Here is a 27,342-nt window from a genome sequence, read left to right on the forward strand (position 1 = left end):
GAGGTTTCTAACTTACTTTGGATTATGAGATTTGTTTTTCCATACAGGATGTGTCTGGTTTAGAAAGCTTCTTATCTCATTTTAATCAGATTTTTGACATTTAAAAATGATTTCTGTGTTATTTTTGTCTGTTTTTCGATTCCAATTTTGATCAAATCATATTAGATCAGGTTTCTATCTCAGTTTTGATCAGCCCTCAGAGGTTTTAGATCAGATTTAAGGAATTCCTGTCTTATTTCTGAACAGATCGCAAAGGTTCTTATCTCACTTTTGTCCAAATTTCAGAGTTTTCCTTCTTATTGTTGTTTTTTTAATCATATCTTGGGTGTTTTCATCCCATTTCCATCACCTTTTATCGGTTCTTGTCCTGTTTTGTATTCATTGCTTATAACTCATTAGTTTTTGGAAATTAAAGAACTGTGGTTTATGTTCTGAACCAGATTTGAAATGTTTGTACTTAATTTTCTCTCATTTTGATGAGATTGTTAAAGTTTTTTTCTTTCTTGACAAGATTTCCACCACTTCACCTGCAGCCTGCACGAAACACTTCAAATATGTTTTAGAACTTTTCACTCCGATAACATCTGGGGTGTAACTTCATGGATTTTTATGAAAAAGATATTTTATTGTAACAGTCTGATTCGAAGATAATTAATGGCATTTGTTGATGGGTGGAGGCTTTTGCTTTGAAAGATGAATCTATGCTATCACGGTTTTTGTATTTTCTTTTCAGAAAAGATGTTTTGCCTTTTAACACAGCATTGGTGAAAGTTACACCTTGGCAGTAGTTTTCAAAAAGTTGCATTGTCAATGATTCCGTGTGATGTAGTTTCTTTGTATCAGGACCACTTGTTGAGTATTGCTGGTGAATATTGTGTAAACATGCAGCCAAAGCTTCTTTCACTTGGAAAATATTGTTTAAAGAGTATCTAAAACCCCGTTTACACGACAACATTTCAAATGAAAATGCGTGTTTTCGGATTTTTCCTTTCAGAAAAGTTTCGTGTTTATATGGCAACATTTTGAAAATGATGTCCGTTTATATGGAGATAGCAGAAATGCTGAAAACGGACGTTGTTTGTGTCCGTCTGCTCACCCATGTGCACAGCAACTGTTTACTGCGGCCGTATTGTGTTTTCAGTGGCTCCCAGCACCATTGTTGAGTAGAAAGACCCTCAAATGCAGTGAAAGTTTTGTGTTTTCAGACGTTGTTGTGTAAACGGGGCCTCAGTCTGATGACAAACTTCAAACTTCAACAGCCACGTTCAGCAGTGTGTTCTAATCCGAAGAGGCCCAGATGAAGATCAAACCTTTAGATTTTTTTTCATGAACCGAACTTCATGAAGTTTGGGCTTGAAGTCGTTCCCATAAAGTCATTTGTTTGGCCCTCCTGGTTCCTGGTTTGACTGAATTTATGGACTTGGGTCATTTTTTGCAGAGTGAAAAACTGACTTTTGCGTAAAGATTGGCCTCATTTGGAAATTATTTCTGGACGAGTGCACAAACTCTGAGAAACAAATAACAAATGAAGCCAGATAGGTGCAGAGGGACACCATCTGCCGTGTACGGCTGAGGTTTAAGGTTCTGCAGCGGAGGACCTCATGGGAACACCGCATTTATTTATAGTTCCCACTTCCGCATGGCTGCAATTGTCTGCTGTGGTCTGACTGATGGTAATGTTGTCGTCTAATGATGTCCACGAGGACTGACCCACGTGCACCGTACACGTGAGCCCCCCTCCGCCCAATTATTGACCACGCCGGGACTGTGCACGCCGTCGAATGTGCAGCTGCCCTCCGTGAATCCGTCTACCTTGGGTTTCCTTTGTAAAATCGAAGGTCTGCCGTCAGACCTTTAAGTGGAGAGCAGGACATTCAGTTTTAAGTTTTGCTCTGTGTGCAGCGGAAACTGGAAAACAGACAGCGGAGTCACGGTATTACATTAGCCTGGCCAGCTAATGGTCATGATGAGATGATACTAAGCCTTAAAAGGCCTGAATTAGATCTGGATCTCCACGGTAGTGTTTTTGGTCTTGAACGGGACATTTCACAGTCATGTCTCTCTTTCCAAATCTTCAAGCTCCACAGCATGACCCAACAGTCTACCCTTTATTCTGCTAACAGCATTAACTGCCTGCAATTTGTGTTTAAACGGGTCATTGTGTAGCGACTCTGAGGGAATCATGTCAGATTTGAAAGCCAAAGAGGAAGTCGCAGGAGACCCAGACCCCGTTTACACATTTTCAAGTCAAAACACAAAACTTTCAATGCCTTTCGGGGTCTGTTTTCATGACAACGGGGCTCGGAGTCACTGAAAAGGCAACTTTTTGAAAGCGCTCTGTCACGTGGTTCTTCTGCACGTGCACGAATAAATGGACAAAAACAACCTTTTCCTCCAGAGTGTCATGACTCCTAGTCCAGATTCTTCCGGTCCTGGTCCCACTCCAGTCCTGGACTTGGTAGTTTTAGAACAGACAGTTACTGTAACAACAATCCCACTTGACGGTCTGTGTGTACGCGTGTCCGTGTTCTCCCATTCTTAACGCTTATGTAGCGTTATTCTTGTATGTGTGACAAAATAATGTTTCTACACCTGAAAACAGAGAAAACAACTTTACTAATATGCTACTTAGATTGTGGACGGAACGTCTGTCCAGTGAAAAGCTTCCTCCATGTGGACGTGGCTGGAAGACAGATCTTCAGTTTGGACGGCGGATTTTCCGACTCGACTCCGACTGGGACGGAGAGACTGTCGTCCAGTCTGGGTCCAGAGACAGCAGACACATTGTCCCCTTGTGCTTGAGCGAGACACGGCTCCTCGCTAACGTCCTCTGAATCAACACCATTGAGGGTTTGAGCGACGGATGAGCGCTCAGTTGAACACGCTGGACTTTTTCCTCATCATGATGGGCGAGCCCCTTCTTTTACGTAACGCCGTATGTTTAACCCCTGTCACTCTCCGTCCCTGGTGGCTTTATGGAAGCCAGGCCAGTGTTCAGATGGGACAGTGGTCTCCTCTGTCTCAGTCATTAGCAGTCGACTCGAACAATCCCAGCCAGCTATTGTCAGCGATGAGTTCTGCTCCGCCGGGTCCAGACAGTCTCTCTCTCTCTCTCTCTCTCTCTCTCTCTCTCCCTCTGAGAGGAAACGAGCCGTGCTGCAGGACGCCGCCGCGACGTGCAGCGACAGGTGCTGCGGTGCGGCCGCGTAGCGGCGTGCGCGTGCGGAGTTATGTCGAGTGCTTGTCTGGCAGCGCGTGCGGCCGTCGTGTTGTGTTTATGTGCACGCGTGGAGCGCATGAATCCTCAGAACGGGTGGTAATTACTGTAAATGACTGCTGCCAGGGACTGTCCCAATGCCCATGTGTGCACACGCCACATTATGTAACACACACACACACACACACACCTGTGGCTCTGCCTCCTTAGAGTCGCTCTCTGGAAATGATATAAAATCAAGATCTGATTAATATGAGTATTAGGGAAAAGAACAGTTCAGTAGTTTTCCAAATAATGCGCTAAATAGCTAAAGTAGCTAAACTTGTTTCAACTGCTACAAAAATCCCACGGCTTAACATTTAAAATTCAATGAGCTAAAAGATATAAAATAGGTCAATGTCTAAAAGAACCAAAATTTGTGAAAATAGTCAAAAAGGCTAAAAGAGGTGAAGCAGCCGTTGTGGCTCCAACAGCTAGTGCAGTTAAAAAAAAAGACAAAAAAAACGGTAAAATGTGATGAGAAAATGACAGTAGTTCGTAATAGAAGTTTTAAAATGTCATAAAGCAGAACTAACACACTGTTTTGGTGGTTATAGTAATGTTTTGTTTTTAATTTCATCAAGTTTTGTAAGCGGTGGAGCAGTGGTTGATGTATTCCCCTCACAGTGAGGGGGTCATGGGTTCAAATACCGGCCGGGCCGTTCTGTTTGGATGTTAATTGGTGACAATAAATTGTCTCAATAATGTCAGTGTGTGAAAAGATTTTGGTTCCAATAACAGCAAGGGACACTATAATCACACACACACACCACACACACACACACACACACACACACACACACACACACACACACACACACACACACACTTCCTGTTCCGTGGTAAAGCTACAAAGCGTTCAGCACAAGTTTTGTCACGAGATGAAATGTGTGTGTGTGTGTGTGTGTGTGTGTGTGTGTGTGTGTGTGTGTGTGTGTGTGTGTGTGTGTGTGTGTGTGTGTGTGTGTGTGTGTGTCTGTGTGTGTGTTTGTGTGTGTGTCTGTCTGTGTGTGTGTGTGTGTGTGTGTGTGTGTGTGTGTGTGTGTGTGTGTGCTCTGCAGTGGTGGTGCAGTGGTGCCACGCCGCTGCCCCCCGTGATGCTGCCTGAGCGACGGCGCCAGCTTCAGGTCGCTCTCTGTTCGCTCTGCCTCGTCACTTGCCCTCGCCGTGAGTCAGAGGCGTCAGCTGAACGTGCGCTGAGCGTGCGCTCTGATCCTCTCATCATTCCCACAAACTCTTCAGGATCGAGTTTCACCAGATTCACAGAAACAGATTCTCCCTGAGCTTGTTGCTTTGTCCAGATGAGGAGTAAAAGCTTTAAAGGTAGAAATGATCCACTAATTGTTTTTTTTAGCTACGCCTTAAAGTTAACTTTCTACCTTCATTTTTCATGCATAACAACAAATACTCTGTTAAAATAGCCATTAGAGAGTAGAATCCACCCATTTGCCTTTAAAGTCCTTATGAAAGCTGCACATATTGCAACTCGCATGCTGCAAAGTCGTCACTCGTTATCAGCGTGCACAATATTGCAAAAGACTCCCTGAACCACGATAAGCTATGTTTCCGCGCACATCAACACATCTGACCAATCAGATGGCTTCATTTCCAAAACGGCCGGCTGCGCCCGCCAGTGCATGCGGTTTGACAAAGTGCCAGTGCTGCACTTTGTTTTGTTCTCTGCTTTTTTTGTGTCTTTGCCGATTTGTCTTCATCTGAATCTGGAGATGCGGCGGCCTGTTGACCTCAGAGATCTTCAGAAACACGTCTTTCTGCCTCCGGCGGCTCAGAGCTCCGGTTTCCCGACATGCTGACTAACAGCCGCCGCACCGATCATCCTCATTGGCTTAAAAGTGTAGCCCCAGACAGCCGGGTCGCCTGAGGTCAGATCGCTGCCTGGACGGCGTTGTCACAACCCGGAGAGTATCTCAGAATCTCAGAAACTTTGTTTATGCGACATGATGTGATTTTTCACTGGTCTGTCAATCTTCAGATCATTTTGGGTCGTTTGTGGCTCCCAAATAAAATGAGTTGGAAGGCAGCTGCTGTTGATCTGGACTGGATGGATGATCGTGGTTACTGGTCTCACTGCCTTGTAGATGACCATTTTGCAAAACTGTTACCACAAGCATAAGCAATACTTGGTGTAGATGTGTTTTCATTTGCTGCTGGATGCACTTCCTACAGGCGTGTTTGGTTTGAACGTCACCGTGAATGACTGCATTGATACGACTGACGCAACCGTGTGGCGGCCTCGGCGGCGCTCTGATGTATATGGATGAAGTTCTGGGAATGAAGACAAAGGAACTCAATGGGCGGCAGGATGAAAGAACAATGGAGCGTTGGATGAATGGACGGCTTCATTGCTGGGAGCCATAATCACAAACTTTGTTTGTCTTTTTGTGTTCCGCCCAAAATGCCAGAAGTGACTTCACGGCGCTGCTTCTGATGGAAGGCCTACGGAGAATCTTGGCTTGGCAAAGTTTAAACAGGCTGACTGATTTGACAGAATCAAACAGTTTTGGATGTTTTTGATAAATCTACATAAGTCCACAGTTTCACATCTAAACACAACAAATCTGAAAGGATCAAGGATTGCAGCTACTGGGTCACAGATTAAGATCTGTACTCGCAGTGAAAGACAACATCAGCCGCCTCATCGGTACATCGCTTCAAAACCCACGAGACCAGTCAGTCCTGCACGTACACGCACCGACCGTTTATCTCTGCTAGCCGTCTGTTTGGCTACACACACACTGCAGGAAAATACACATTTCTGCACAGCAGTTCTGCCTCAGGTGCCGATGAAACCATCAGTCACTGGACATAGAACATTCTAGATTAAACCAGTTGGTTCAAATCATATTGGTTTATTCTGTCTATTCTTTTAACCCCTGCCCTCTCTTCTTCTCCCTGCAGCTCTTTTGTACGGTGGTGGTTGGCGTCTCCGCCCGAGTTTTGACCACCATCTCGCCGAATGGCCAGCAAGTCCTTTCCCCGCGCCACTATCAGCACACCGACCCAGCCTCGGGCGCCCGGCTGGTCTGCGACAAGTGCCCCGCCGGGACCCACGTCTCGGCCCACTGCTCCGCCGCCGCCGTGAGGGAGTGCAGCCCCTGCCCGGAGGGCACCTTCACCCGGGGCGAGAACGGCGTGGAGCAGTGCCACCGCTGTCGGGCACCGTGTCCCGAGGGCCTCCTGGAGAAGACCCCCTGCACGTCCACCCAGGACCGCACCTGCGCCTGTCCGCCCGACAGCTTCCTGTCGGGCGACGGCGGGGGGCGCTGCAAGCCCCACTCGCTGTGCCCCCCGGGGACCAGGGTGAAGAAGAAGGGCAGCGAGGTGGAGGACGCCGTGTGCAAACCCTGCACCAAGGGGACCTTCTCAGACGTGGCGTCGAGCGCGACCAAGTGCCGAAACTACACCAACTGCCAAGCTGTGGGGCTGGTGCTGCTCTCGCCGGGGACGAAGGAGACGGACAACGTCTGTGGTCCCCCGTCCACTGTCCCACCGCATGCCTCCAGAACCACGCCACTGGGCGCCGCGCTGGCCGTGCTGTTAGAGGAACCCAAGACGTCTTTGATCTCTCCAGCGTCGCTCATTGGAAATCAGAACAAAGGTGAGAGTCTTGATCCTGTTTCTTCTGTCCTGCTGTAGCTGTAAGCATGGGACACTTTTAAGTATTTCCTATAGGAGACATGCTTTTGTTAATGATACCTGTTGGTATATTTTTGTCATTAAAGCTGCTTCAACATTGCGTTGTTACCTCGTTGACATCGAAAAAAGACTAGTTATATTCTAAATAAGCCTGTGATGTTCTGTTGCGATGCTGTGATCAACACTCCACTATTTACATTGTTTGTTCCTACGAGAGAGAGTTTGACGTCAGGAACGGAAGTCATGCTGTTGTCAAAAGACCAACAAAGAGGATCATTTCTTGAATTATTAATGAAACAAAAGTCATCAAACACTTATTGCCATTGTGGGAAAATTGATGTTTAGATCCTGCAAGAACTCTCACAATAGTTTGATCCATAGAAATCCAGCGACTCATAATCTGTGATCCAACCACTGGCTGTCTTTAAATGTGACAATTTGTTGTAAATTTAGTCTTCTGGTATATATATATCAACAGTATTTAAACTAAGTTTGACAAATTTTTGGGCCAAAACTGGCAAACAAGGGAGTCCAATCAAGCAAAACCACCAAGAAAACGGTAAAAAATTCAAAGAAAAAATTGAAACACTGATTTTGTTTTTAAAACAAGTTTCTAGAGAGTCGTGGACAGAACCCAACACTGAGACTGAGCTGAGATGCTGGTGATGCTGCCATGAAAAGTACTCTGTTGTAAAAATGTAAACTAACATTAACCTTTAATCCTATTCTGTCAGGGTGAATCTGTAAAAACTTGTAGAATACAACAGCTATAGGAGATGTTTTTTTAGACATTTCACTGCATTTTACACCAGAAGCTTTCATTAAAATTGGCTTTATGCTGAGATTGTAGTCGATTTCTCTAGCAATTGTTTGGTTCACTGAAAATGTACACATTTTATACTTTAAAATTTAAATTTAAGCTCATTATGGTGCTATTTTACCTGTTCATCCCTCTCTAGATGAAACTGAGCTGTTTGGACTAAAATGTGGTTGACACGCCTGAATTAAACATCTGGGCTACCTTAAAGTCAATGACGATGGGAAAAGTCCTAAATCTGGGAATTGGCTCCTCAGATGAGAGATTAAGATGTTGGCATCTGCTTGATGTTCAGTTACTATAGTTTTGTTCACACACTTTTCATGTGATCTGATCATGTTTATCTTGGTATTTGGTGTTGCTGTTCTGTGTGTGGTGCTGTCGTAGATTTCTAATTATTGCTGGTGCATCATGAGATGAACGATCCTTCTTGCCTGTCTTACAGAACAGGGGTCAGCGGTCTTTACTGCCAAAAGAGACGCTTTTGTAATTTTCCACTGAGTGAAATCCATCTTCAGCCACAAATCATCTGAAAACATTCATTCACTGTCTTTGCATTTATGACATTTTATAGCTATAAATGTAAATACATTGTGTTACTTTACTTTTTGCCTTAGAGCCAATTTTGGTAGTTTTTGTCTTTTTTTTTATTTGATTTTTCCTTTTTTAATTTTTTCATGCATCTTGGCTATTTGAACTGTGTTTGATGTTTATAGTTGAAATGCATTTCCTAATGGTTTGAAGGGTTTTAGCTGTTTTCTCTCTACTATTTGATCTATTATGGCTTTTTTTTTTTTTTTTGGCAGTTTTTAGCTGTTTTTAGCCAGCAGGTTAGACTATTTATTTATTTATGTTTTTTTATATAGAATTTTGTGAAAGCTTTTCGGAGCCACAGTGGGACTGAGGAGCCACGGCTCGCACATCCCTGTCATGGAGGTTCCCAGAGTAAAGTACATCTGTGGGCATGGAAACAAACGGATGGCTGCAGCCTCATCTTAGGAATGCTCCTGTGCGTTAACTCCAGGAGTTATGGCTTTTTCTGTCTTCTTCTGGAGGAATCTTCCAGTCTCCTTTCACCCGGAGAATGTAGACCCTTCCTCTTTTGTTCCCGCTCCCTCGTCATGTCTTTAACTGTTCCAACGTCACCTCTGACTGACTCAGTCGCTTCTCAGAACCTGACACCCGCAGCCAGTAAACCCCTCCTGTGGTCACAGTCCCCCGTGTGTGTGTGTGTGTGTGTGTGTGTGTGTGTGTGTGTGATTATGTAGCCGCGGTTATTTATTTTTCGACTGTTTCTGTCAGGAAAGAGTCAGTGGAGGACCACCTCATTGTGGGAAGGCACAGAGTGAGGGTGTGTCTGTGTACAGAAGTGTGTTAACACACTGGTCACAGTCGCGTTCAAAGCCAACCGGCACGACAGACTTTATATAATTCGGCCTGAACGCAGACGCTCTGGAGTTACGTCACCGAGCTCATGGCAACCGTGAACGTCGGGACCAGAATCCGGCACGGCCGGCGAAATCCATAGAAACTATAGATCTCGGAAAGAAGAGCTGCCGCTATGTAGGGAAAAATGATTGCAGCAAGACTGTAAAAGGCAAATCTAATTAGTGTAAACATATATATAACTTATTTATCTAAGTTATACACTGCAAAAAAGGATAACCTAAATACAAGATGTCAACACTTAATTAAAGAAAATTACTCTTAAAGCTAGTGAAATTATCTGTCCATGCAGCAAGTGAATTTTACTCAAAATCAGACCTTGATATAAGAATATTAAACCAAGAAATAAGTCTCTGTATCTTAAATATATCTTAAATCAAGTGAGATGAGACATTTTGACTGAAAACAAGACTTTTGAACTTGGTAAGATTTTGAATTTTTGCAGTTTTTGCAGTGTATGATTAGCATGGTGACTTGTCTTCCTCAGGACGGCTGCAAACTGCTAGCTGGCTGGTTAGAACTACCTTTATTAGTGTTATTGAAATTTTTCTCATCAAGGGAAAAAAAAATAACATTTTAAACAATGAAAATTGGAAAACAAAACAAACAGATAAATAGATTTGATGTTGTTCTGTGTAGCACACACATACACATATAAGCAAAAAAATAAAGATACAGTGTGCAAAAGGTGAACAAACCTGCATAAAGGTTGTGAAATATTAATAACAAAAATAATAAAAAATGTTCCAGTAGCACATTGCTTACTTCACAATATGTGTTCCAGTATCAAAACAACAAACAGCACCCACTAGTGGCCCAATCTGCTCACTACATTGTTTTGAAGATGAACTGGTTTTACGTCATGGAACACAATTTTTGCCATTTTTGACACTAATATGATCACCCTGCATAAAAATATTACACCACTGTCGTAACAGTTCAATTTTGCCATTTGACTTCAAAAATCCCTTTTTTCTTTAGCTAAATTAATTAATTGATTAACATGTAGTACAAGAATAAATGTAGAAATGTCGCTAAAATGGATGCAACATAACATTTCCCTTAACCTTATCAAGTGGTTTTGACTTTTTTATATCAAGTCTGTGGCATTTACTGATCTACTTTATGTGGGTATCTAACCATTAATCCAGTGTAGTCCAGGGTGTATGTGATTATTCAGTATATACCCACTCATTGCATACCAGCACTTCTAAATCCCCCATGATGCACCACTCAGCAGTATCTATGGGTTACAGTGCCTGTTTTTTTTTTTCAGTATATGATAATGAAGCTCCGACCCATACTCTGCCTCTGCTTTGGCTGGCACTCGCTGCATTTGCTGATTCAATTGGTTAATATCTATGTTTACTATATAGGATGAGGGCAGAGAAACCATTTACCACAAAAGTATCGCTACCCAATAAATGAGGCAATACTACGGACCGGTTTTCACTGAACAGAGTCATCTTGCATGCCACTGCTTCTAAAGAAATGCCATTTCTACTCTGCTTTATAAAAAGGTAAAATCTGACAGAATACCCACTTTTCCAGGGAAACACCACACTACTGCATGAACCCTTCTGACAGCCAGCTCTCTTGCTCTCATAGTTGTATACAGCAACCACAACCTCTCAAAAGTTAATTCGACCTTCAATGCAAACAGATTGTCTTGTGTATGTATTCGTGTCCTGTTAGAACGACGCATTTTTGTCACAAACTTCAATGAAATCATGGACCAAAGGTTAGTTCTGAGGGTTTTTTGTTTTTCACTTTGTTAACAGACCAAGATGACCACAAACAAGCGTTTTTTTCTGACTTGTTTCCTGAATGGTACTGCACTGTTATAATATCCATCCATCCATCCATCCATCCATCCATCCATCCATCCATCTTCTCCACTGCAGTTAGAGTCACCGATTACCCACACATTTATGTATTTGGACTGTGGGAGGAAACCAGAGTACACAGAGGAAACCCACAACAGGGCTAACCACTGCACCACTGTGCAGTCACATCAACTAATCGTCACAAAGAAAGAAGACTGATGTTGAGGCACATTTACCCGTCCTTTGCCTTTCTTGTGAAACATAGGTAACGCTGGTAAAGAGGATGATGACAATTACCAAGAGAGGAGTTCTTAGAGTGGAGTCGTTCCCTTTTCACAGGCTGAGGACATGTGTCCTCTGCCAAGGGGTGCACTACAGCAGCATTACAATAGGGGCATCTGAAAGCTCTGACTCGGGGTTGGAGAGGCAGCCAAACGATCAGCCTTAATTTGAGGATCAGACCTGCATCTGTGTACCTGTCTGCCGATAAGAGGATGAGGAGGGATTAACATGCATCGCGGTGACAATCCGAAAAACACCGAGCAGCTCATCTTTAATTATACAACAGCAAGCGCATTAGCAGCAGTAGCCAGGCTCAGAGGCAGCAGCGGGGAGGTGACGCATTGGTAATCGATGAGGGAAAATGGTGCACTGCTCATTACTTTGTTGCGATGCCTGACGATCGCCTTCGTTCCTGCTGTACACGTTCAGCAATTCAGAGATTTTTCTTCAGGTTATCAGACAGTTTCAGTCTCTGTTCCATGATTTTTGCTAATTAAAGCTTGAGGTGTAAAGTGAGGATAGAAACATCAGCATGGAAAGCAAAGGAGGGAGAGCAGGAAGGGGAAGTTCCTCCCTCAGGTTTTGTACCAGATTGCTCAAAAGGATTAGTGTTTGGGTTCCCTCCAGCGATGCCTTCTGTTTTCTTTGTTGGCGTTGAACAAATGTCCACTGTGAGTGTGTTTAATCCCTTCACTTCCTGTCTCTCTGGCGTTCTCTCTTATGTTTGCGCTGCTCTTTTTCTTCGCTCTCATTGTTTTATCTCGTCTCTCCTTCCTCCGAATGTCTCCCCATTGATCTGCCGTGTCTCTCCTGACAGGGACTCACAGCCAGTCGGCAGCCATCCAGCTGAGGGGAACCCTGGGAGGGGAAGACCACAGGGCAGAGGGGCTTCTCCTCGGCCGTCCTGGCGCTCCCACGGCACCAAACCGCGATCCCCCATGGACTCCACCCTCCCTGGCTCGCGAGGAACCGATGCGCCTCGAGCAAAAGGGGCAATCGGACTCCGACCCGATTCCGGGGCCAAGCAAGCGGGATGGTTCGGCGGCGGGAGACGGGGTCAGGGTCAGTGTGGGGATCAACAAGGCGTCTGGGCAGGGGGGTAACGACGGGGTCTCCAGCTACTACAGGCCGACTCGGAGGGGGTCCCCGAGGCCGAGCCCCCACAATCACTTTGACATCAACGAGCACCTGCCGTGGATGATCGTGCTGCTGCTGCTGCTGGTGCTCGTGGTCATCGTGGTGTGCAGCGTGAAGCGGAGCTCCCGGGTGCTGAAGAAGGGCCCGATGCAGGACCCCAGCAGCATCATGGAGAAGGCCATTCAGAAGAAGCCTCCTGCCCCACCGGCCCAAGCCAGAGAGAAGTGGATCTACTACTCCAATGGACAGGGTGAGTCCGCTTTGCTTTTCATTTGATTCCAGGTAACTGATGGTAGTTTACCTTTCATCCTCCCTACAAGAAGAAGGCTCTGGTCTCAAACCTGTTGGTTGGCCTTCATGTCTGGAGTTTGCATGTTTTTCCTGTGGTTGGATTATTAATTTCCACGAGTTGGTGGAATGATCCTCTTCTATTCAATCCTCCACCATTGCGACTAATGCTTTTGCACATGTTCAGTAGACGAACAGTAACAGTGTTTGCTTCAAGAGTGTCATAACTCCCCGTCCATATTCTCCTGGACTTGGTAGTTTTAGAGTTGAGAATCACCCAGAATACCAATCCAGATTTATAGTCTGTCCGTACGAATGTCCGTGCATTAACCTTTATTAATGTCAATAGTTTATTGTTACAATACGCAAAAGTTTTCACATGAAGCGCTGTTGTGTAGACTCGGCCTGAACTGGTGTCGTGACATGAATCCGATGTGGTCCTGCGCTTGTTAAAGTGATCGAACTGCTCCTGGTGTCTGAATTAATTCCACCCCGGAGCTCACAGTACGAAGGCCAGCGGTTACACAAGCTGGGACGTGACCCTGCTGTTCGGCCGGCCCGCTGTCGGCGTCCACCCCCGACACAGGTCGCGTTACAGCTCTCTCCTCTCCAGTTTCGCACCGGCCCTCATCATTTATTCTGCTGTCCTGTTTACGTCCCGAGCTCCAGGCCTCATCCTTTTTCATTTCTTCTTTCTTGTTACCCATTTTCTCCTTCAAGTTCTCATTTTCAAACCACCTTTCCGATTACACGTCTTCAAACATTGTCAGCTCACGTCAGTCACAGTTTATTTTTCAGCTACGTTTCTGTACTCCCTCCTATCCCGTGTTTCCTCTCAACGTCTTCACCTCTCGTTTCTGTGAGAGTAGCTGTTATCTCAGGTTTGATGTTTTGTTTTCTCTCCTTTTCTTTGTGGTTCCACCCAGGCCTTTTAACAGTAGAACCGATACCCTCCCTCCACACACAGCGCTTTGATGGCCCTGCTATCAACAGGTTGGAAGCCTTTCTCCCCACAGCAGTGCTCTTGATTTCAAGCTGAGAAAGAGGCACAAACTCGTGGTGCACCTCCAGTCTGAGACACTTGAGTCGCTACTATGTGTGTGTGTGTGTGTGTGCATGTGTGTGTGTGTGGTGATAAAGCCGAGCCACCCTCCAGCCTCTCTGTGTGCTGACTGACCACAGAGAACTGGTATAATCTGGTTTCAGCTGCATCAGGGTTGTTGTTCGCTTGGCAAAGCACGCCAGCGGGTCAGCCGGGTTTCTCGCATGGTGGCAAAGACGATGTATAGAGACGTGAAAATCAAGGCGAGGGAGGGGGTGACAGTGTAGCAGTAGTGTGTGTGTGTGTGTGTGTGTGTGTGTGTGTGTGTGTGTGTGTGTGTGTGTGAGACAGAGAGAGAGAGAGACAGTGTTGTTTTGACGCAGGAAGTGCTGCTCTGCAGCCTGCTCACCACTCTGGGGTTTCCCTGCTGTTTCCTAGCAGCCGTGGTGAGCATACATACTCAAGATGACTGATCGGGAGAGATGTGAAGTACAAGTAAGTTTAAAGTGATGTGGTCGGAGGCTTTTTAGAGCTGTGATTCTCAACCTTTTTCTTGACAAACCCACATGTTCACCATTGCAAACCGAGGTGACCCCCCACCACACCCTGTACCATTAAAAAAAAAAGGCAAAAATACAGTTTCTTTATTAAATTCTGTCATGATTTTTTTTTCTTCTACACCGTCTCGGGGTGTTTAATGGTCTGGTGTTGCTTCGTCTTGCAATTTCAAACTTTCAGTCGTCAGTTTTTCTCAATAAGAGATGCATTCAGCTCTAATTTTGTCATTGTTTCAATAAAGACATATTCTTTGTAACTGTTATCATACACTTTATTTCCATTTGACCGATTCATTTTTCTCAATTCGTCTCGATATGCGACCATTTATAGAGGAATTCAACTAATGGAATCAAGTAATGAAGTGCTCCCAGTGTTACCACACCAGACGAACAAACTTCAGTGGAGGAATCCATTCTTGCAAAATGATATATTCTTGCATAAAGAGTGCATTTATGTTTCTATCTTGCTTTCTGTAAGTCTACAGCGTCAAAGCATGATTGATGATTGACTGGCATGGTAGACTTCTCTTCAACTGGAGATGTTTCATGCGAGTTTCTTGCACCATCAGGGACCTTATGAGTGGCCTAAAGGATATTTTCCAGGAGTAGCAGTCAGCAACGACGTTATTTAAACTCTAGTTATTCAGGAAGTTTGTAACAAGTGACCTCTTGCATTCCTTGAAGTGGACTATTTGCCAATCGACCTTTGAAATGTACCTCCTTCCATCAGGGTGTGCTAGGGCGTGTGTATTCTCTGTTTTTTATGTTACCCTGATTGAATGACTAATCGCACACACCCATGTGTATGCATTTATGTGGAGATCTATGTATGCACATGCAATCCAAACAGCCATTTTACACTGCTATTTACTCCGGGGAACATAAAACAAAACGGCCTCCTAATCCGTCCAAGGTGCGTGGCTGGCTCCCCTTGAAGTTTGTAATGCCCCTTTACTAGGGCAGTTAAAGCATTCGGGCAATAAAGGCAAAAAAGAAAGGGAAATGTCAAAGCACAGATCTCACACACACACACAGTGGTTGGCATTGGCTCAGGAAGTAGTGAAAAGTGCTACTCCCTTGCGGCGGGCCTGAATGGGGCTTTCCAGGGCCAGGGGCCAGAGCAGCATCACACAGCCATGGAAAAAACCGGTTAATTTATTTGACATGAAGGTGCAGCAGTTGATTTGAATTAACAGGAATCACAATAATGTTTAATGCAGGTTAGCTTGGAGCAGTTAGCTCATGTCTTTGCCCTACTTTTCAGTTTTTAGTGTAAACAACCCCATCATGGGTGTATATTTCTGCTGTATTAAGCTGTCCAGTCGGGATTTTCTGACATTTCTCTTTATTCTCTATTTTTTTCCAACACTGTACATGTATGTCAAAATCTTAGGGATGGGTACTGTACTCAACGGTATTAATTTCCGGTAATTCGTGTGTTTATGTGGTATTAATGCTAATTTGTTGCGGCTGCAGATGAGTCGCTAACGGCTGCTAGCATGCTAACGAATGCTAGCGTGCTGATGGTGCCGAATGCAGGAGTTGTAGCCGTAGATCTGAAGCTGTTCAAAATACTGCACTCCTCAGCCTTGAAAAAAATCTTTTGCTTAAAGCTCGTGTCCGGAGTTTCCGTTCGTTTCCAACGTATGTATCATTTTTCAACAGAGCTTAAATGTGTTAGTCTGGTTTGATACTACAATATAACATTAGCATAAAGCAATATAAAAATTTATTTTAGAGCCCCGCCTTCGTCTCATAGACCCCCATGTTATCCGAAAAAGCGCCGGTCAGCGTCAGCCAATAGATTTCTAGCTTCCGCCGTGCTTACTTCGGATATATCCACTGTCTGCTGAACATCCACCGTAAACAGCTAAACATGGAGGATGCTGTAGGAGTCGGAGGCTCTCATTTTCACCCGACAGATAATTCGCGTGCACAATTAAAGGTGCGTGACTTGGTCGCTCATGAAAGCAGAGGGAGGGTGGAACCTCGAGACGTTGGATTAAAAAAAACTTATCTCTTTCAAAACTCCGGACATGAGCTTTAAGCAGGAGTTTCCTAAGATTAGAAGTATTTCCATCGCAGCGGTGGAATTCCCATCAAGCGTAATCTGCTGATTTGATTTTACGTGAATTGGTACTACCAAATATATGGTATTCGGTCGTTATCTGTAAAAGTACTAAATTTGGTACCTATCCTGACAAAATAGCATGTGCCCAGTTCCTGTTTATTTACTGCTTAATAATGACAAAAGAAGAGTTTAAAAAACAACAACAAAAAAACTACAAAATATTCAAGATAAATTGCGGACATGATATTTTGGATCCAGTTGAAGTCACTGGTTCAGGGGTTTTTAGGCTTTGGCACCACAAAGAATCAAAGGAGCTGACTTCTATGACGGCTGTTCCATCAAGAACACCAGTCGTACTCCTTCTTTTATAGATCTACTGTGTTCTTCACCGCCTAACCGCCACTGGGCTCTGCTACATTTCAGTACAGGTCGTACAACTTGATTCTTCTGTAAGGATTGGTGTTTTTGTACTCTGCCCTGCTGGTCTGCGGAAAAACTATGTTGCTTAAAAGCGGTTCATGGTGTCCCCACCCCTGCTGGGGGCCGCTGCTGTTGACTGTAGACCGAGTTGCTGCTACTTGCTCCAGCTCGCTGCTAAAGAGTGTGTCAGTCATACTTTGGTCATGTTTTGCATGCAGCTGTGCCGTATCAGACCAGATACCCAATACTGGTATCACCATCAGGTTGGTCTTCCTGGCTTATTATCCTCCTTAAACCTCCCTAAATCTTTCTTTAGAGATCGATAAAAAAATTCTTTCCTAGCGAATCAGGACATTTCTATCTTTCTGGATGGCAAATCAGTGCAGCGCCTGATGGCTTTCTTTGGGATATTCTTAGAGGGCGTGCAGAGTGGAGTACTTTCAGTAAGGTAACTCGATACGGCAGCGGGTTACACTCACAACATATATTCCCCAAGTGAGATGCAAACTGCAGAGGAAAACATGAAGGAAAACAACATTCTACCTGCCCACCATCCTTCCTCGTTAAACATCCACAACATTAATAATGCCAAGTTCCACATCCAAGCCCAGCGGGGAGCCATGTGTTAGAATATACGGCTGTGTGCAGGATCAGGGTGGGCCGCGGTGGCCTGCTCTCCACTCAGCCTGGGCAGGATCTGAAGGGGCTGTTTTGCTTTCTCTGAGGTACAAGCTGCCTGTTGTGCTGCACACGTTTCCCCAATTTAACGTTGTGTGTTCCCAAATTGGAATGAACGTGAGAGAGGCTACGTGTTGCGAAGAGTCCAACGGAGAGGTATTTTGTAAAGATGCTGACGCACACAGTACCCTGCCGCACATCATGCTACACACAATTAACAAGGTACACGAGGGGAGAGCACTTGCTGGATGCAGGTTTTTCCCATCGTGGTAATGTTCTCTGGAGCAGTAAACGGCTATTCGCACAGGGACAGCTATACAGCATAAAACAATACAAATCTAGCTAACTTCATCATTTATAGCCGAAGTTAAAGAGCAGATCCCATCTTTGGATTGGCCTGAAGCACAAAAACACATGTGACACTGCAAATAAACACAGGGAACTATGAAGCACATAACACCATACAGCACGAAGCACCAAAGCTCAACGGAGGGTCGTGAAGCCCTCTTCAAGCTTGAGACAGAATTTATTTCACTGATGTCACAAAACTGTACATTTAAGAGTGTATTTTGAATTTTCTGTTCACAATGGGGAACATTTGATTCTCTCAAGAAACGGTTTGGGAACCACTGAGTTGACGCTTTGCTCTCCCAACTGAAGCTGCAGATGATTGTAAATTCAGATCAGTTTTCAGTCTGTCAGCCACTCCACTTGCTCCCAGCTTAATTCAGGATAGAATGCAAAATTCTTTTCATGCATTCAAGGCCATAAACAAGCTCTCTGTTCCTTATCTGTCAGACGCCCTCCACCTTTCCAACCCCCACCCCCCCACTGTGTCCTCTGGCGCTCTGAAACTCACTTCCACATGAGAAGTTCTCCTACATCGACTCGCTTCTCCTTTTTGAATCCAGATGTAAAACTCACCTGTCCGTGATCTCAGACTGTCTGTTCCTGCGAGCGTTTGTCTGATACTCTTACGGTGGGTGTTTCCAAAGCTAGTGATATAATGATTATATATAACAGCATGAACTAAAACATTCCAGATCTTTGATCCACGGATTAGACACTTTTCTCTTTATTGAATGAATGAAAAGTCAAAGATCAACGAAAACATCTGAGAAAAATGAACAACTGGTTTTTACCAACAGCCCATAAATTAACCGACTTACCTTCTAATGCTTTTATTTGCATAATTCAAAGCACTTAAAATAAAAGGGCAAAAATGATGCATTCTCACTTGAAATCTGCCACAGCAGAAGTAAAGTGAAGTAGAAGGAGTCGTTTCTGACTCGCAATGAATCCAGCAGGAGGTCGGACTCTTGTTTTTCACTCTGTCATTTTCAGAGCGATGGAGCCTTGAGGATGGTGAGCAGTGGCACACATGAGCAGAAAAACAAGCACACACACACACACACACACACACACACACACACACACACACACACACACACACACACAAATGCCCACAAGTTCCCGAACGCTGACATACTGAATCTGCACGAGACTTATATAGGTCACTTCAGCGAGGCGTGCAGGGCTGAGGGATTTCTCTTCTGTCGCTGCGCGTTGTCGGCCGGCGAGCAGGAATACGAGTCGACAGAAGGCCGGCACGCCACTCCTCCACGTCCCTGCGGCGTCCACGCCGCTATTTAAATCTTGAGCATGACTCAGGGATTTACTGTACGCCTCTGCAGACGCTCGCTCTCTCTCTCTCTACCTCGGACGTTCGAGCCGTCTCCAGTCGGGAGATTTTGGTGAATTTAGGTCAGAATGAAATCCCGGTCTTCGAAGGGAATTGGTTCAGTTTGGGGGTGAGGGGTTTGGCACTTAGTTTTGAAGGTCAGACGACTGAGGTCAGAGTTCATGTGAGGATTTTCGGTGGTGAATTAGTGTGTGTCCAGTCAGGAAGCGTCCGTCAGCATGTGTGCCAGCTTCACATGTCTATTTATACCGGCCTGCCGGCGCGTTGCGTGCTCGCGTTTCCCTGTCTGTATACATCCATGTACACGTGAGAGCCTGGATGTGTGTGTGTGTGTGTGTGTGTGTGTGTGTGTGTGTGTGTGTGTAGCCGTGACTTACTACCGCTGGCTAGCATAGCTTTAATCCGTCTGCTCCTGCCTCTCTGAATCATCCTGGATTTATGCACTTAGCATGTTAGCCGCGGCGGACATTAATCAGGGATCAGCTTATCAGAAGTAGAAGAATTAAACCCGAGGATGCTCCGAAGTGTAACGTCGACGCACAACGAGGATCTTCAGGAGGCAAAACATGGCTTCACGTGAATCTGAAACATCAAGATGGTGCTCTGACGATATTATAAGCAGCATCTGATTCGTAAGTGAAGGAGAATTTAGGCTTAAAAAAAACATTGGTTGAATGAGTTCAAACTCCACAAGTTATGAGTCATCTGCAAGTCTGTTCAAGCAGTTTGAACTGTTGCCAATTTATTCTATAAATACCCTCATAAGACGCGTGTCTCTGTTTAATTTTACTTCTGGAAAACAAACCCTCCCACATCCACTCCGAAAGTTTATCTCCAAGCATTCATTCATATTCAGCTAAGAAGCGTTTGGCTCAGTTTACACGGCAGTGTTTTAAGTGCGAATGCATCATTTTTCAGCACTCAAAATATAAAAAAAAGAAAAAGAAAAAAAGACGAATCACCCAAATTAGATCCATTGGAGAAAACCCTAACCAGAAAACGCGACTGTTCAAATGTAGCCTCTCACGTATAGTTTGTTTAATTAGTTGAATTTAAATTAATTGTAGAAATTTTGCAGTGTTAAATGCAGCCCTGCCCAGGGTTGATTTGTTGTGTCTTACCAGAAATCTTGTCTCGATTGGGAATCAAACACAGAGAACGAATTTCCAACAGACACCTTAAAATAATAACCGAGGTAAACCGAGAATCATGGGAGATTTACTGTATGACAATAAGCACCGACTCATTTTTAATAAGGTCTTATTCCCATAGTTTGATTCATGGACTTCCACGATCCTGTGTCAATTCATCGACTAATTCCAAACGATTGACCGCGTCAGTCATTTAAAAATGATTGACATGTTAAAGACAGAAGATACAACGCCCTGCGTCTTCGCACCCGCAACGCGGCGGCGCCTTCTTTTTTCTGTCTGACAAGAACAAGGAAGCCGCTGTGTTTTGGCCGCGCAAACGGATGAGTCAGCGTCCCCGTTTCCAGCCGAGTCATCGCGGAGTCACGCAGCCGTCGGAGAAGAACAACAGCAGGAGAGAGAGTCGGCCGTCACGACCGGCGTGCGGGAATGTGACGAGAATTTATTGGCACCTTCATCAGAAATGTGCTGAGTTTTCGTGGGAACTCGCTCCAGCCGTGAGATTCGACTGGATGTTAAATATGATCTGAATAAATGAAGCTTACCTCAGCGTTCTGTCCAAACTGGAAAGATAAGATTAGTCACAGTAAAACATTTATGACTCTGTCTGTGGAGATATTGATCCACTGTTTTAGCGTGGAAATGAATCAGCTGGCTCCATCGTAGCTGTGGGACCGTTGGCAGTGATCTTCTGCCGTTTCTTTAAAGAGAAGAACTTGATGAGACGTGAGCTTCAGTGGAACCAAGTTTTAACACACCTGATTATCAAGCAGTGAAAGGAAGAAGATGAAAACACTGAAGTCGATGAATTCAGGTCATGTTTGTGAAAAGTGGACCAGACGCTTTATAGCTAAACACTCTTCTTCTATGATTATGCTCGTTGGGACTGAACGATGTGTCACTTTTGCCATTATTGTAATTTACACGCACGGCGCATTCACACTCTGCAGGCGCTGCTGCTTTCTTTCACCTGGTGACGATAGATCGAAAATCACATGCAGTGACGGACAAAACCAAAAGAACATGACTGGAAAAAACAAAAAACACAAATCAACACAGTGTTTTGTGTTTTGAAAGTGTGCTGGAGGGAACTGCAGACGTGCGTGTGAGCAGCACACGGGCCACAGAGTGTCTGGTTAAAACTGGGTCAGATCAGAGTTCTGTTCTGTTTTTCCCAGTTCAAACCACGACGGCGTTAACGTCACACACTCCATCAAGTTCTTTTAATTTTGGCTGCAACGGGTCATCCTCCGTCCTCCAGGTGGGAGGTTTAATTCCCCATCTTGCCCATTCGATTTGTCTTTCAGCGACTCTCAGGTTGCTTCCATCGTGTGTGACGAACTGTACGTCGCTTTATATCAGAAAAGTCCAGAACTCAGCGGTCTCTCTCTCTGGACCACTTCAGACCAGTGACATCCGAGAAGACCTGCTGGTTTGCGGAAGATCTGAAGCTCAGCGTGTTGCCAGTCTGGTTCTAATGATTTCCCTCACACAGCTGGCTGTGTGCCTGCTAACCAACACGCCCAGCCCCTGCAGTGGAGATTATGAGTGATAGTAATCTCCCCTGCTGAGTAGTGCTGTGGTTTGTGTTACACGGCTTGTGGTGTTGTAGATGAGACCCGAGCTGAGATACCAGTGAAGCTGCTATGAAAAATAGCTGACGATTCTACCAAGCTAGCATCGGAGTTACGCCGTCAGGGAGAGTTTTGAAAAACAGGCATCATGCAACAACTATAGGAGGAGTTTTATGGGCGTTTCACTGTGTTTTGCGCCAAAAGGTTTGAATAAAATTAGCTTTGTAGTCATTTTCTGTAGTAATTGTTTGGTTTATTACATATGTTCACAACAACCACAAGTAAAAGCTTCCCACTTTAAATTTAAAGATTGTTTTTGTCGTTATTTAACCAGTCCGGTGTGTGACAGCCCGGGGTCCTGTCAATGAGAGGGTCAGTGGCGTTTAGCCTCCATGTGAATCAGCGAAGCGGCGGGATCGATGGCTGCTTCCAACAACTGTTTGACATGTATTTATATATATTTGGCATGTCGCAGTGATGCACCTCAGACAGCCTCTCTCGCTCTTGCAGGACTGGACACTCAGGTCTTGATTAGTGAAAAGAAATCGCAAGAGAAGATCAAATGAAAGGCGAGCATGAGCTAAGAGGCCGTGCAGCTCCTTGCTCCTGGCTCTCAGACCAGCTGCATGACAGGTGCAGACAGGTTCATAAGTTCAGAGACGAGTGAGATATTTGTTTTGACCGCTCCCCTTAATATGCTTGGCCTCCTGCGCTGGTTACATAATCCAGCAGCTGTGAGTCCATGTGGCTTCTGCTCAGAAGCTGCCAATCAGAAATCAATCTGGATAGTGAAGTGTGCTGATAACTTCATGAGCATGGCAACTTTGAGAACGCTGTGTTTGATATTCAAGCTTTTCTCTGCCTTAATCAAAGATGGATTCCGATTTGGCGAACGTCATCGCGAAACACTTCCAGGAATCCCAGTCTTCCTCCTGGAGGGGCAGCGCTGCCCCAGCAGCTGTCAGGTCTCAAGATTAGCGGCTCCACATATTTCCAGCCTCACAGCAGGTGTGAGTCTGTCTGCTAAATACCCCACTGGAGGCAACACGGGCCACGGCTTGCACCACCCCGGATCAGTTGCAGAGTGGCCGCTGGTCGCTTCTGCTCACTGGAAACATTCGAGTCTTTCTGATGGGGACAGCGCGACGGCAGGGTGACAAAAACCAGCCGGCCGGAACGTCAGCTGTCATCCGTGGGATTTCAAAACTTTAAAAACAATTTATTCTCTGCAGCTTTTACTGACATGCGTCTGAAGCTTCACCTTCAAGGTTGTGAATATTTTCAGAATGTGCATCAGGAGCTGTCAAGATTTATCAATTTTTATCTATTATTTTATCTCACTGTTGGTCAAATGAGGCTGCATTTCACTCCTGAAGTAAAATGAGGCCCAACTGATGTGCGTTGACATGAGTAAGGCTTCCATCTGAATATTTTGAAATAGAATTTAGTGGGAATATGACTTTATGACCGTTTTCAAAATTTTTAATGGTGGGGCGCTTCATCGTTCTTAAGTTTCAGTAGGCTTCTAAACCAGATATCGGTGGTCAACCTTGAATTCACCCTAATCTGCAGCCATTGAATGCACTGATTGGTGTAATATCATGTCGTTCATTTGTATTGTGATTGGTGGAATCGCTGATTAGACCCACCTCTTCCTTTTCCACCAGAGGTTTCTCTGCTTTTTATTGCAGTTTATTTATAGGAAGTGAAGCACTTACATTGTTTGTTTGTTTTCATTTATTATTAGTTTTTCTTGTTTGGGGGGCGCCCCAGCGACCTCTCTTCGGCATCGATCCGGATCAGTTATCCTTTATTGCATTGCAAAAAGTCAAATTATCTTTTCTCGATATGCAGACAAATCCACCCTGTCCAAGTGTAAAAACTTTTGGGGTGGATTTTCAGCCTTTGTTTTTTTTTTTTTTTTTTTTTTAATTCCTTAGCATTTCCATTAATGTTTATTTTCGCTATTTTTGAAAATTCGAATAAGAATAGGTGGATGGAAACAGATGTTCTGTTAAAACGGTTCCATGTAAGCAAAGTTTTCGATTCAGAATTTTCATTTTGGCGGTTAATTGGTGTCTCAGGGGTCATGTGAAGTGGACATGCTGCAAATGTGTAATTCCAGAAGTATTTCTGTGCGTGGAGCCGAGCTGGCCAGATCTAAGTCCAGAATCTTGACCTGCCTGAGTCGTTAAACGTGCTGCTCTTTCTCTCCTTCCATGTTCAGGGGTGGACATCCTGAAGCTGGTGGCCGCCCAGGTGGGCACTCAGTGGATCGACATCTACCAGTCGCTGGCCAACGCCACGGAGCGCGAGGTGGCCGCCTTTTCCAACGGCTACTCGTCGGACCACGAGCGGGCGTACGCCGCGCTGCAGCACTGGACCATCCGCGACGGCGACGCCAACCTGGCCAAGCTGATCAACGCCCTGCACCGGCAGCGCCGCATCGACGTGGTGGAGAAGGTGCGCTGCGTCATGGAGGACAACCCGCAGGTGGGTGGGCGGCGAGGCCCTCGCACGCCGCAGCACGGCCTGTTCTCCGCCCGTCTGATCTGTTGGGAGAGCTTCCCGCCGTGTCCCTCTGAAAGCCGTCCCCGCGGTTTGGCCGCGTTCTTCACATTAAAGCAGCACTTTGCTGCGAGCGGATGATTGGATGTTTGGAGTCTAATTGCACTTTGTGTCGCAGTGGCTCCCAGCAGGCTGCACACTTTTGGGAGATTGCTGAGGGAGATTAAAAGGAAGTGATGTGACTCCAGATCAGATTGGCGTCTCTGTGAGACCGTTTGAAGAGGAACACAGGATAGAATGACGGGAGGGTCAGCCAGAGTGCGAGCTGCAGCCTGGGCGGCAGCACACCAGGAGGGAGGGAGTCAGGCAAGACAGGGCTTTACGAAGTGGGAGAAAATGAAATTTATTTCATGAAAACATCAAAACGTCAAACTGCATTTATTAAGAGTGAATGCAATAAAGTCCAGTGGTGGCAGACTTTCACAATAAAAGCCTTTAGCCAACAATCGTCAACAATGCAATTTGTTTAGGGTTATACTGATACCGGGATCGGGTCCAATAAATATTGGTATCAGTACTCTGTATTACCTGAAGCTTAATACTTGAACTCGTAGTTTTGGTGCATCCTTAAGCTATACTCTTTATTATTTGCACCCAGGCTTACCATTTATTATTTCAAAGTACATAAAACCAATTTAACTTCAGTTTTTAGTGAAGTCATGCTGGTGAACTGACTGGATAAATGAACCGATATTTCACTAAAACATTTCATTTTCCTCATCGTCATTCCTCATTTCATAACAGGAAGTCTGGCCTTATAGCATCTTTCTGTAGATGGTGTTTTTTGTTACCAGTAGTCCAGTTTAATTTAATTTATTTCAGTGGCAGAAGTCCAGACCATGGCCTTGGAGAATATTCAGGCCCTTCATACAAATCAAGCCACTGCTTCTGCTGTCACTTGTTATTTCTCTTCTCAAGTTTTAGCATGGAAACATCAGAATGTTACATCTTGTTCTCCATTCCGTCCGACATGCATCGACACGATTCAGCCGGTGGCGTGCGAGCAGCAACATGCATGTAATTCAGTAAAAACCCCGCATGTCCAGAATCTCCCGGCAGGCGGTTAATGGAGTACGGCGGTATCGACTCACAACGCAAACAGAAAGAAGCCATGAAGGACACCGGGGACACGCTGGATCCTTCACCACCGCTTACTTTCCTCGCTCTATTCTTACTTCCTTCTCAGATTCATATCAGATCAGTGCTCTTGACCACTCTCTCCAAGGTCGACTTTGCACAGTTCCAGTCTTGCTCTGGTCGTATTAAACAGTCTCTCATCACCACGTAATAATCAGCAGGTCGTCTCCAGCCACGGTTTCTGTCTTAATGGATTGATTGTGGACCAGATAGCAGATATTTAATCTGTTGTAATGGAGACCTGCACATGAGCCTCATGTCATTCTTCATGCTTTTTATTTGCTTCTTTTGGTGTCACCTTCACCTTGAGGGACGATCGGGATCCTTCACAGAGCTGGTACAGTCCACAAAGCCCTAAACATGGTTCCCGATGTCGCGTCCCTGAAGCTTCTCCAGCTGCGTCGTGGCAAAACCCAGAGTTAAAACATTATGACCAAGACAAGCAGTGGTCAAAATAACGTGGTGAGAAATCACGATAGAAAATGGATAGAGCTGAGACGGAGAACAACAATGTGATGGAGGCTCAGACCGTGGACTTCCAAAATAAGAGTTCTGATAGTGAACCCAGGTCTCCCAGCAGTGTAAACCTACAGCAGCGTCACTAGGAAAGGGTTCAGGGTCTGCGTCAGCTTCAGCTGTAAACTTCATTCAATATAAAGCGTAAATATAGTTTTTTTAAATGTAATAAATGTAATGTTGACAGATTCAGAGTAGACCAAGGCTCTCCCTCAAAGTTGGTCCAGTATTATCCACAGTGTGGCGCATGGAGCTGTTTGTGGTGGAACCACCAGGAAGGATGATTTACTTGACTTTGATTGTTGTCTCACATCTTAAAATTCATTGTATGGGTGACTGTGGATCTTCTGATCGGCTGCTCTGTTACAAGGTTGAAGTCAGTTGATGCAGCGCTGCCTGACCTCGGGTGTGGTGCAGTTGTAGCATCTTTATTAGTTCATGGAGGCGTCTGATACCAAGCTGACTCCAGTATCCGTGCATTCCTGGAACGGGCATTAGGTGAAATGAGGTATCCTTCCCAACATTTGATGTGGGATGATGTGTTTCCTGAAGTCTTTAGACTTTTTTACAGAAGGTGGGAACAGTTTCACTGAATCCAAACGAGACAATGAGATTAGCTCCCGCTGTTGGTTTTCAGGACATGTTTCAGTACAGGCAGTGCAGAGTCAAAGGTGGATCAATAGAATCCATGCCTTTGAGTCGGTGCATCAGTTATGTAACGGCTATACGTGACACCGATTGTTGCATTTTCACAGTATCGATGGTATTCCCAGTGGAAAGAACTGGACGTCAGCCGTCTGACGCATGTTTCTATTTTTAACCCCGTGGCAGCAGAGCGCTGAAACCAGACGGGGATGCAGCTCTCCCCTGATGTCTGTTTGCCCCTCGCAGTGACCTTGAACAGCTGCGATGATGACCACCGCTGCAGATGCCGGCAAGTCTCAACGTCTCATGGGTTTCTATTTCAAGTGAAAACGCAGACCGTTTGTTGTGTTTTGAGTGTCTGTTTACGTGACAACGGTTCTCAGAGCCACTGAAAAAGTTTACAGACACCCAGAACAGCTGTCCGGCTTGCTCGTTTGTCCATGTGGATGATCGTTTTCATGCCATAAACAGACGGCAGCCCCGGTATGGTCCGGTATTAAAACTCCATCATTTTCAGCATTTCTGCTGAAACGTGAAACTTTGCTGAAGCAGAAAAGCAACAACGATGCATT

The 27,342-nt window shown here is 45.1% G+C and overlaps 1 protein-coding gene across 1 annotated transcript in view; it reads left to right on the forward strand.

Annotated features, from left to right (window-relative positions):
• The window catches only part of tnfrsf21 (tumor necrosis factor receptor superfamily, member 21), a 36,818-nt gene that overhangs the window by 821 nt on the left and 8,655 nt on the right, over positions 1 to 27,342 (forward strand). The window contains exons 2-4 of the mRNA XM_030109880.1: positions 6,176 to 6,875; positions 12,102 to 12,671; positions 24,132 to 24,397. Of these exons, the coding sequence (XP_029965740.1) occupies positions 6,176 to 6,875; positions 12,102 to 12,671; positions 24,132 to 24,397 (1,536 nt within the window). The remainder of the gene's footprint in view (positions 1 to 6,175; positions 6,876 to 12,101; positions 12,672 to 24,131; positions 24,398 to 27,342) is intronic.

Source organism: Salarias fasciatus, chromosome 15, assembly GCF_902148845.1.
Source record: "Salarias fasciatus chromosome 15, fSalaFa1.1, whole genome shotgun sequence".
Lineage (NCBI taxonomy): Eukaryota > Metazoa > Chordata > Actinopteri > Blenniiformes > Blenniidae > Salarias > Salarias fasciatus.